The following is a 12,284-nucleotide window of genomic DNA, read 5'->3' on the forward strand; positions in this document are numbered from 1 at the left end:
TAGGCAAGTTTTGATTTTTTTTAAAGTGATACACAAATATCAGGGCTGAGGAAGAAAATAATACCACCAATCAAAGAATATATGTGGAGGAATCTGTGGCTCTAGCTATACATCTAGCAAAGGATTGCTTTACCTAGCATAAAGGGTAGGGGAGGCCCTTGGTCCTGTGGCGACTTGCCACATCATAGGGAAATGTTAGGGTGGTAAGGTGGGAGTGGATGCTCGCTCATAGAAAAATCAGGTAAGGGGAATGGGATAAAGCATTTGCAGAGGGGAAATGAGGAAGGGAGATAACATTTGAAATGTAAATAAATAAAATAACCAATAAAAAATAAAATAATTTTTTAAAAGTAATTCAAAGAGAAACACTGGGAAGCGACTTGACTGAAACACTTATTTATGTTTGAAATAAATACTCGAAAGACATTTTAATCAATAAATTTTTTAATTCATTTTTAAAATACCTACATTTATTTGTGTTGGAAGAAGTCAAAGAAGCCTGGGTCTAATGAGACAGAGAGTTCTCTAACTTTCTCATGGCCTGACTGCAAAATTTCTAGAATCTTCCACAGAATAGTTCATGAACCTTTAGAAATGATGAAAACTCAATGCCTGTTCAAATTACCTTGTCTCTGTGGAGATATTCACAAAACAAAACAAAACAAAACAAAATACTCCTAAATATCTTTATTAATTAGTAACTGGAAACAAAAGTCATTAATGAGTTTTTTCCCCCAAAGCCAGCATTATTGCTCCCACTGCAGGTGAAATGAAAATTGCAGTTCTGGAGGGAGGTGAGGTGACAGAGACAAAGATCTCTCCCTCAGGTTTAAGGTGACTTTCCTACAGTGGTTATTTATGATTCTGGATCAGCCCAGTGAAACCATTATCCTTCAGAGGCAAGAAGCCAGGTGAGTACTTTGTGTTTTAGTCTAAACAGCAGAGCCAGCAGAGAAGAGAAACTTGTGTACAAGTTCATGTTCATGTCTGGTGACGGTAATTTTGGGTTGAAACAGATCTGTAGAAAAGGAAGGGAAAGCACAAGAATAATTCTATCGCAAAGATGTTAGCAAAAATATAGGCACACCTGACTTGTGTTACTTATTCCAACTGAGGCTGACTTGATATCAAAAGGTTAATGCAATCCATTTGTGAAAGTGTTGAAGTACTTTGCTAATAAGTCAATATTATAATTCACCTTACTTAGCAAGATAGGAAGACTATCTCTGCAGTGGGATTGTCATGGTTGAACTTACCATAGTTTCACATCTGTAGTAAACATTCAAATAGAAATATAAGAAGTACACAACCCAGGAAGAATTAAGATATGAATCTCTTTCTGCAGTAAAAGGTATTCTTATGTAACCTACATTTATGAGTTAAAGAGGCAGTGACTGAGACTATGTTGAGGCACCAGTGGTCTAATTGAAATTTCACTTTTAAATGTGAGAGGGTAACACAGAAGTGAAGTTATAGTATAACAGGCAATGAAACCCAGGAAAAAATGTCAGGAATTATCTCTGCAGGTTTTATCATACACTAATGTTAAGTTCAACGTGCTGACATGCCTTCTCTCACTATTTCCTCATTGTTAATAATGAAACACAGTGCTTTGAGCATGGCAGGCCACGACTCTACTCATCAGCTACATTTGTTTCCACACCTAGTTCTTTATTTAGTTTGCATAGCGTTTATGTTTTTACATTCAAATTTGTTTCTATGCATCTCTTCTATTTAGGTTTTTTATAAATATTATAATAGTTCCATCTATTTTAGGAAATATTTTAGGTAAAATTTCTTCTTATGCTATTTAAATATGTTAGGATTTCATGTTGCCCTTTGAACAGAGTATGGGGTGAGTAATTCATCAGTGGTTGCCACTTTAGCTTTTATCTCAGCAATAACAATGCATATTTCCAGTGCCATCATAAATATCTGTCCATCTTGTGTTTGTGATTTCAAAATGGTGGATAGTGATGGGACAGCTGTCATGTCAGATCACACTTAGAACACTTAATTTTACTAAAATCTCACATGCTTTATTTGCACTTGATATTTCCCTATGAAATAAACCTATATTTCCAAATAAAAGTTATTTTTAAATATTTATTTGAAAATTTATTGGTTTATGTGCATGGATATTTTGCCTCCATGTTTTCATGTGTGTGTGTGTGTGTGTGTGTGTGTGTGTGTGTGTGTGCGTGCATGTGCTTGAGACTGAAGTAATGTTGACGTCAGAATGTGCATCAGAAGCCCCTCATACTGAAATCAGAGGCAGTTGTGAGCTACCATGTGAGTGCTGAAAACCAAACCTAGGTTCTTTCTAACACCATCAAATGTTTCTTATAACTGAGCCCTCTCTCTATTACCCTCAAGTAATAGTTCATACTACAAAAAGAAAACAACAAAATACCAAAAATGTGGAGCAAATGTTGTATGGGGAAAACAAACTGCATAAAAAAAACTACAGGGTATTTGAGAATGCATTTCATGTTTTTGTGATCACAGATTGTGGTGTTTGTGTTCGTAATAAAATATCCATGTTAAAGATCTTCGAGTATCCCCTCTAAAGTGAAGAGCATTGTGTTTAAAGAATCACTTCCCCATTGTGTTTCTCAGTTCTCATCTTGATAGGCAAACCTACAGTCAAAATCAGAGAATTATAAAATAAAAGAAGGTGACAAACTGATAGGATATCACTGACTCATAAATTGTTACTGCTGTTGTCTATTTATACATATAATTAATAAAAAATGACATCTCCAATTTATTATAAGATTCAGGATGCAAGAAACAAGAGCACAGGAGAAACAATAGAAAGCTAAGATGAAGTCAAATCTGGAATCAATAGAAAAGAAAAGATCTAAGGCTTAGTTTGGAAATGTGGTCATTATCATAACTCAGCACAGAATTATATGAAATTGAAGAACATTCTGTTTCTGAGCTGCCTATATCAGGGAGTCTTCAGGACAAGAAAAAAAGGTATTTAGCATTACCTGGATCATGGTGTCACTGAAAATGTGTCCAATATGATCACTTTGACAGCTTTGAAGCACAAAAATTGAAGTATGCAACCTACCATCTTTCCTTAAGACAAAATCCATATATTAATCCATATAAGAAACAGGTTCCTGATAGACTGGCTTTTATAAGTTGTCAAGGATATGTTGTTATTTTTGGCTGATGTGTCAATGAATATATGTGACTGAAAGATCACAGGAGATGATCAGGCATGATAGAATGATTTGGACACATGAGAGGCAGCTTCTGTTTTCTAGTTCAGATTGGCACAAGACTGTGTTCACCCTTGACTTAAGAAAGGAATCAACCTGCATGGTGGTAGCACATACCATCAATCCCAGAATTCTGGAGGCAGAGGCAGTCAGCTCTCTGAGTTCAAGACTAGCCTGCTTTACAAACAACTTTCATAACAGTCAGAATTGCACAAACACACCCTGTCTTGAAAAAAAAGAAAGAAAGAAAAAATGAAGGAAATGAGTAAGAAATGAAGGAGGAGAAAGAAAAGAAAGAATGAAGGAAGAGAGAAAAAAGAGAAGGAGAAGAAGGGATGGATCAAGAGAGGGTGGGAGGGAGCCAGGGAGGGAGGAAAGAAAAGAAGTCAAAGCAGAAGGACTTCATTGGTATGGACTTTTGGTGCTATGCCAAAACATGATACCATGACCATGTTCTGGTAAGAAAGGCTGCAGCACTTGAAGTACACAGATTGGTATGCATATAATATGAATAAATAAACAAATCTATTTAATAATTATAGTTGCCAATTTATATTTAACTTAATAAAACAGCAAAATAAAACAGTGAATATTTGCGAGAGACAATAAGATTTCAGTGGACGTGACCAGTATGACCTCTATACCTTCTTATGCACAGTACTATTTCTGTGAAGCCAAAGAGCCTTTTCCAGAATTGAGCAGAGTGACCTCACATATCTGAACACAAAAGAGGCATTGCACTGTGTGGATGTTTGTCAGTGCTACTCTTTTCAAAATATTTCTTCTTACTTAATGAAACTGAATGCAGGCAGATACCTAAATACTTAAATCTCAACAAAGTGGCACAAATACTTCTTACTCATTCTCATTCAAGGAGTCTCAAAGGTCACAGCATTTCTTTAGTTGAAGCATCTTGTCAATAACCTGTAATTGTTTTCCATGTTCACAGATGTTATAGGGCAAGTCCCCTGGCCTTATCTTCATGGGAATGTGCATGGCCTCTCAGTAAGCACAAGCCCAGGTAGGCAGAGTTTTATAAAACTTTGAGGGATAATGTTTTTCATGTGACTCCTGTTTGCCAGTTTGTGTCCTAAATGATGTCATATTTATTACATGGATGATCGCCTGATTGAGCACTAAAAGCATAAATAAAGAACATGTTTGAGTTTTATTTTTTTCTGACATTTCAGTGAACTCACACCTCAGTCCGCCTCAGAACTCCCAAATATATGATGACGTTTGTTTGCATCATGGTCTCACCCTGTAATTCCAAAAGGGTTATTTATGTACAGACTCCAGTGCTATTTAACAACCAATCTAAACTCAAACTAATTTCTTCCTTCCTTCTTTCCTCTCTTTCTTTCTTCTTTTTTTTTGCACCCCTGCCTCTCTCTCCTCCTCCTCTCTTTTCACATGTGTGTTTTTAACTAATGCAATAAAAATTACAACTGTACATTTCAGAAAACTTTCAAAAGTGAAGCAAACTTGAAACATAATAGAGTCAAAACAATAGTATGAGATTCACAAAGTTCCCTTTAATTAACCAAAATCAGATCTCTACTGTACTGCTGAAGGGAATAGTTCTCTTGGTAAACATTTCAGAGATTAGACCACACTTTCCTTGCATGGGCCTTTTATGCATGAAGTCCTGCTCTCATTAACTATTGTACATTTTGATGTTTTTATTACTTTATATCATGGTGTGAATGCATTGTTGTCCTCAGTACTGGTATTTGAAAATCTTTTTTAAAACGATGATCTAAAATTGTTTACAGTTAGGAAAACACATGTGAATAACTTCCCTGTTTGCCAGATAGAAGAAAAACATCCAATGTGGAATACATTTTTTATCATTCAGTGATATTTACTAGAGCAAGACCATTTTTGGGCATAATTTTTATTACTACTTACTAAGGAATTCTTTCTGAGAGGACTCTGATTTTGAGAAATGAGAAGTGGTACTATACTGGTCTGTATCATGACTGTGATCAATATCCTCAGAGTCCACCATTGTAGGTGATAGTGTCTGTTATACTCTGTCAATCTTAGAACACTGTTCATCACAGTCTTTTGACTTTGAGTGCATTGTCTGTATTGTCTTAGCTGCTTTTGCTTGCACTCAGGGTCATGTTTTCCTGTGTCCAAACACAAGACAACTAATCTTGTTTTTTTTTTACTTTTTTTTCTTTTTTTTCTTTCTTTCTTTGTTTTTTTTTTTCTTTTTTTTTTTTTTTTTCTTTTTTCTTTCTTCAATGAGATTTCTAACTTTTCTTGGAATTTCTGGGTACTTTTAACATATAATTTTTCTCTTTTGGGTCTTTGCTCAATTCCATTTTCTTTCATCACTCTTTGTTCCATTCTTTCATCTTCTCCATAGTGACTGTTGCCTGCAGAGAACTTTGGAATGTGCACCTTCTTTTTTCTATTCCTGTAACCCCACCCTTTTCTTTGCAAAAACTATGTCATCAATTGTCTTTTCCTGCATGTCTCATCTTGGCCAGAGTTTCCAGCTTCTCATGATTTCCTGAGAAATTTCTCAACCTTTTCCATCAAGATTTTTGTAGCACTTCTAGCACTGAGTTTGAACCTCTAAGTCTTCTTCCTAAGTTGCTTTGCACCTTGCAGAGGATGGAGATATAAATGATTCTGCTCAATGTTTGGTGCCAAATGCTATTCAACCTCTTCTTCCTGAAGGCTATGAACAATGTTGAGGTCCTCCAGCACAACAAAATCTCCATATACTTCCTTCAAGCTGTGAACCCATCAATGCTCACTCTGAAAATGGCAGTTGCATGGCTTCAAGGCATGGTGACCTTGGTGCATGCCTTTCTTTCTGTCCAGCAGCAGCTCCAGCAGCAATGGCTGGAAATCTCTCAGTGCCCAGATTGGTATGTAAAATTCTAGTTTTATAGGGATTAATCATGGGCTGCCATGAGCTTGTATGGGTAATCTGCAAGGTAAATCTCCCATGATTGTGTCTGGATCCTGTCAAAAATGAAACGTATTTGTGTAGTTATTTTTAATATTGGGATTACTAGAACCCAGTGGCATTGCCACCTAATATGCTGATGTGCCTGTTGGTGTCCTTGCTCAGTTTTATTTGGGCATCCATGCTGAGTCTTCTTGTGTGTAGATTCTCTGAAATATCTAGAAGATTTCATCTCACAGCAGATATCTCTTTCTCTGCCTCTTAGAATCTTTCTGCCTTGACTACCTCAATGTTCCCTGAGCCTTGAGTACAGGAAATGCATCATAATTGGATCAACTGGAGTTTGCGACAACACAATCACATGTTTTCTGCTATTTGATCAGTTGTGGATTTTGTTGGTTTGGTTTGTTTTCTTTTAGTTTAGTTTGGTTTGGTTTTGTAAAGTCTACTGATGAAAGGGTTAGAAAAGAGGTAGCTCATTTTTAGGCTAAATTAAAGATGTCCCCAGGTGAGAAAAAATTGAGAAATCTTTGCCCTGTCTAGATCAGAGGAATATTTTGATTTGTATTACAAATATCCCATTACTTATCTTTTAACTATAGATGAAATACATATTATAAATTATTATATTATGGTTTGTGGTAACAATTGATGTTTTCTATTGCTTTGCTTTGTGACTAGAAAATATATTCTGGAAATCTTACCTTATATTTACCTGTATAGGGCTGTCACATTTCATTATTTCTCACAGTTCAACATCACATCACACCAAATGGTGCACTTTGTATGAAACTAGATAGCTTCCCTTCCATAAATATCTGCATTGTCCAGAACTGAGCAATCTCAATGTAACAAATATGGAAAATAACTCTTCTTGTCAAAATTTGTGGGACAAATTTTTATATGGTGTATGCAGGCCCTAAACACCTGACCTTAGGGGATCATTTGTTTCAGTCTTTCAGAAGCTCCATGGAATAAAGGCTTCCTCCTTCACCAAGGCCGCAAACACTTGTCATTATTCATTTGACCAGAGAATTATCTTTGGCAATATTCTAAAATAAAAAAAGTGTGCCAAATCACAGCATGGACTCCTGGAATCTGACAATCAGAATCATTTTCTTGTCACAAACTACAATTGGAATTCTAGGAAACTTCTCCCTTATGTTCTACTACCTAATCCTTTACTACAGACAAGGCAAATTAAAACCCACAGATTTGATTCTTATGCACATAAAGGCAGCCAATGCTGTGATCACTCTCTCTTCAGGAGTGCCCACCACAATGTCAGCTTTCAGATGGAAGCCATTCTTGAATTATTTTGCATGCGAGCTCCTATTGTATATTCAAGGATTTGGCAGGAGTATGTCCATTGGTGCCACCTGCCTTTTGAGTGTTTTCCAGGTCATGAAAATCAGCCCCAGGGAGTCATGTTTGACAGATCATAAAATGAGAACTGCCAACTACATTTGTTGCTCCACTTCTCTCCTCTGGGTTTTGTATTTGTTGATACATTCCACTTTCTTTATGTACACATTCATCAAAATGAATAGCAAAAATATGACAAAAGAACTAGAATTTGCATTCTGCTCCATTGTAGGGCAAGATGATATCATTGAATCACTCTATGCTGCACTGGTGGTGTGCCCTGAAGTCCTCTTTTCTGTGCTCATCACTTGGTCCAGTACCTCCATGATTGTCATTCTGTACCGACACAAGCAGAGGGTTCAACACATTCACAGTTCTCATGGTTCCAGCAGAAATTCTCCTGAGTTCAGAGCCACTCAAAATATCCTGGCCCTGGTGTCTGCCTTTTTGGCTTTTTATACTCTCTCTTCAATCTTAAGAGGCTGCATTACTTTTTCACATAATCACTATTTGTGGCTGGTGAACATCACTCCCATTGCTTCTCTGTTTTTTCCCTCTTTTGCACCCTTTGTTTTTATAAGTCATTACTCCATTGTGTCCAGATTCTGTTTGGTCTCGACATTAAATAAAAACCTCTTACTATTATTTTAAATATATAAATAATATGTTCTCTGTGTATGTTCTTACTACTCATTATGGTCAACATGTGAATTGATGCTTATGATTGCTTTCCTGTTCTGTGTACTTGACTGTGTCTATGCTTGTGCCAAGTTGTCTTTATCACTACGGCTCTGTGGAAAAATTTAAGGCCAAGTACTGTGTTCTTTCTGCTTTGTTTTTATTTCTTAAAATTGCCTGTTATTTGTGGTCTTTCCTGCTTACATATTAATTGTTGTAGTTTTCATTTCAACATGTATGTTATGACAGCAGAATTATGATAGGAATTTCATTAAAACTATAGGTTAAATGTTTGGGAAAAATTCCTGTGATTTAAAATAGATTTTTTCCTCACACAAAATATCTTAATTCTGGTTTCCCTGCTCTCTAGTCCTTTCAGTTCCTCCTAATCCCCTGCCTCCCATCTGGATATATTCCCTTTCTGTCTCTCATTAGAAAACAATCAGGTTTCTAAAGGATTGTTTTAAAAGGTAATATAAAGCAAGAACTAACACATTGGTGTTGGACCAGATGAACAAACAGAAGTAAATGAGCCCACAAGAATGCATAAAAATTAGAGCTCTGCTAGCTTTGACACTCAGAAATCCCCCCAAAATGCTAAACCGAAAGGTATAATATATATGCTGAGGACCTGAAGCAGACTTTTGCAGACCCTATGCATAGTGACTCATTCATATGAGCTTTGATAGTTGGGTTCTTTCACCCCATGTTTCATATTCTTTATACCTCCTTTCCATAGGGTTCCATGAGCCCTGAGAGGAGGCATTTAAAACAGACATGCCATTTAGCTCTGAATATTCCAGGGCCTCACATTCTCTGCCTAATGTCTGGCTGTGTGTCTCTGTAATTGTATCCATCTGTTGATGGAGAAAGTGCCTCTGATAATAGCCCATCAAGGCACTGGTCTATGAGTATAACAAAATGTCTTTAGAATTCAATGTATTGCTACTTTATTTTTAAACTAGTATCATTTTTGTTTACCTGAGATCTCTGAACTATCTTGTCTGATATGGGTTTCATCTTGTGGAATGACCCTTATGTCAAATCAGATACTAATGGTTACATCCAAAAGCTTTCTGCCATCATTACCATTGTGTATTTTGAAGACAGGACAGCATTGTAGAACAAAGAATTTCTGGCTACCCTGTTGTTCATTTTTCTCTTTTGATAGCCTTCCTTTACCAAAGATGCTAAACATAGGGGTGAAAGCTTTCTGTAGGTACCAGCTCAACTTCTCTAAGAGATATGGAGGCACTTTTTTTCAGCAATGACCACCTTGCCATAAACTTATAAAGAGGAAAGTATATTTTTATGTAGGTTGTCTGGGGATTCCAATCAGACCATTTTGGCTAACAACCCAATCCCAGTATGGGAAGGTTCATTTGGTGACAAGAAATGGCCAGTTGTGACTCAGTCTCTAGCATTATTTGGGGATTTCAGTTAGAAATCACTTCTACTATAGGAGATTTCCATACTGCCCCTCAAATGGTCCTTAATTTCAGCTGTCTCTGACCCTGTATTGCTCCATTGCATCCCTCAACAATCTTCTCCTCTTGATTCCTCTGTTCCTGTCGCCCACTTCATTCATAACTATCTATTGTATTTCTCTATACTAATAAGTCTATCTGGATGCCCTAATCCCTTACTTTATATTAACCTTTGTAGTTCTGTGGGTTGTATGTAGATTATTTTCCTTGTCTTAAACGTTAATATGCACATACAAATGAATACATGCCATATTTGTATTTCAACATCTGGATTATTTCACATAGGATGATTATTTTTATCCATTTGTCTAAAAATTTCATGGGTTTGTTGTTGCTGTTGTTGTTGTTGTTGTTGATGTTGTTGTTGTTTTGTACTCCATTGTGTAAAGGTACCACTTTCTTTATTCATTCTTCTGTTGAGGAACCTCTAACTTGGTTCCAATCGCTTGCTATTATGAAGAAAACAGCAATGAACATTGTGGAGGAAGTATCTCTATAGTAGCCCTTTATTGGGATAAAACTCAAAAGTGGTAAAGCTGCTTCTTGGGGTAGATGGAGCCCCATCTTCGTGAGTGGATTCTGTTTGTACTTCCACCAGCAATTGATGATTATCCCCTTTAATAGACATCTGCATCAGCATTAACTGTCTCAGAATGCTCATCAGAGCCATCAATGGAGTGTTAAACAGCCACATCATACTGCACTATCTGTTTACACATCTGTCATGTCCCATTACAATATTAATCAATCTGCAAACATACACTGTTCTAGTAAGGCCCTGTATTTAGGGAATTCATTTTAGTACATTTCAAAGAAGCTCCTTATCAGATTGCGACTTTAGATTCCCACAGGTCTATATCAACCCATTTAAAATAAAATGATTCCATTTCAAGGTCCCCAAGATCTCAATAAATTACCTTATAACATATAATTCAAGTCTCATCACAATACCAACTACACAGGCCTGAACTTCATCATCTAAATTATGGATCAAGCTCTGGTATAAACCACCCCAGAGCACAGTTCATCTTCATCTAGGAACTTCAAGAAATAGGAAACCAATCATGTATTCTCAAATAAAGAGGTGGTCCAGTCCATAGTTATATGCATATTATTTCTAAAGAAGAGAAAATCTAAGGGACTAATAGAAATGTCCAATCCCTTGTGATATGTTGCAGCATCTTACTGAGCTTATACCCAAAAGACGCTCCAGCATATAACAAGAACATATGTTCCATTATGCTTATAGCAGCCTTATTTATAATAGCCAGAAGCTGGACACAACTCAGAGGCCCCTCAATAGAAGAATAGATACAGAAAATGTGGCATATTTACACAATGGAGTACTACTCAGCTATTAAAAATGATGACTTCATGAAATTCATAGGCAAATGGATGGAAATAGAAAATATCATCTTGAGTGAAGTAACCCAGACACAAAAGCTCACAATGCCCATGATACAACCCACAGACTATATGGAGCTTAGGAAGAAGGAAGACCAAGGTGTAGATGCTTCAGTCCTGCATAGAGTGGGGAACAGGATGATTAAGGAGGTGGAGGGAGGGGGAAACTGGGAGAGAGAGGAAGGGGAAAAATGGGAGGACAGGATCAGGTACTGAAAGGGACAGGAGAGAAGTACAAGAGGGTCAGGAAATCAAATAGCAATATATAATAGTAGTGATGGGGAATTGTAGGTAGCCACTGGAGGGTCCCTAACACCAGGGAAGCAAGAGGCACATAGGATCCAACAGGAATGACTTTAGCCGAAAGGCACAGCGATGGGGACATAGAACCTCAAAATACTACCACCAGCAGATACGCACTGCTCCCAGTCAAAGGGTGGGTCTACCCCCATCTCATAGTTTTAACCAAGAAATATTCCTATCCAAAGGAAAGACAGGGAAAAAAAGCAGACACTGAACGAAGGGCCATCAGGGACTGCCCCACCCAGGGATCTATCCTATCTGCAGACACCAAACCCAGACACTGTTTGCCAAGATATACTTGCTAACAGGATCTTGGTGTGGCTGTTCCCTGGGAGGTTCTGCCAGCACCTGACCTGTGCAGATGCAGATGCTTGGTTCCACCATCAGACTGTGCTCAATGACCCTGGTGGGGGAGCTGGCAGAAGAACTAAGGTAACGTAGGGGGATTGTAACCCCATAGAAAGAACAATGTCGTTTGGCTTGACCACACAGTGCTCCCAGGGACTAGACCACCAACCAAGGACCTTACAGGCAAGGTTTCAGGACTCCAGATATATTTGTAGCAGAGAATGGTCTTAACTGACATCAATGGGAGGGGAGGCTGTTGGTCCTGTGGAGGTCTGATGCACCAGTATGTGGAATGCTGGAGCAGAGTGGGTGGGGGAGCACCCTCATAGAGGCAAACGGAAGGGGGAAGAGGGCAGATGTGGGATGAGAGGGTTCTGGAGGGGTAACCAAGAAGGACAATATCATTTGAGATGTAAATGAATGGAATGATTAACTAAATAAATGATAAAGAAACAAATAAACAAATAAAAAGTGTCCAATCCCAAGAAAATCTGAAATTTCAACAAGTTTGGCAAACTCAACAAGATATCAGAGTCT

General features: G+C 37.5%; 1 protein-coding gene across 1 annotated transcript; it reads left to right on the forward strand.

Annotated features, from left to right (window-relative positions):
- The first annotated feature begins 7,236 nt into the window (after positions 1–7,236).
- Positions 7,237–8,178, forward strand: LOC116892056 (vomeronasal type-1 receptor 2-like). Its single transcript, XM_032893525.1, has one exon. It carries the CDS (start codon positions 7,246–7,248, stop codon positions 8,176–8,178), a length of 933 nt encoding a protein of 310 aa, XP_032749416.1. The 5' UTR covers positions 7,237–7,245.
- Positions 8,179–12,284: the final 4,106 nt, after the last annotated feature.

Source organism: Rattus rattus, chromosome 2 (assembly GCF_011064425.1).
Source record: "Rattus rattus isolate New Zealand chromosome 2, Rrattus_CSIRO_v1, whole genome shotgun sequence".
Lineage (NCBI taxonomy): Eukaryota > Metazoa > Chordata > Mammalia > Rodentia > Muridae > Rattus > Rattus rattus.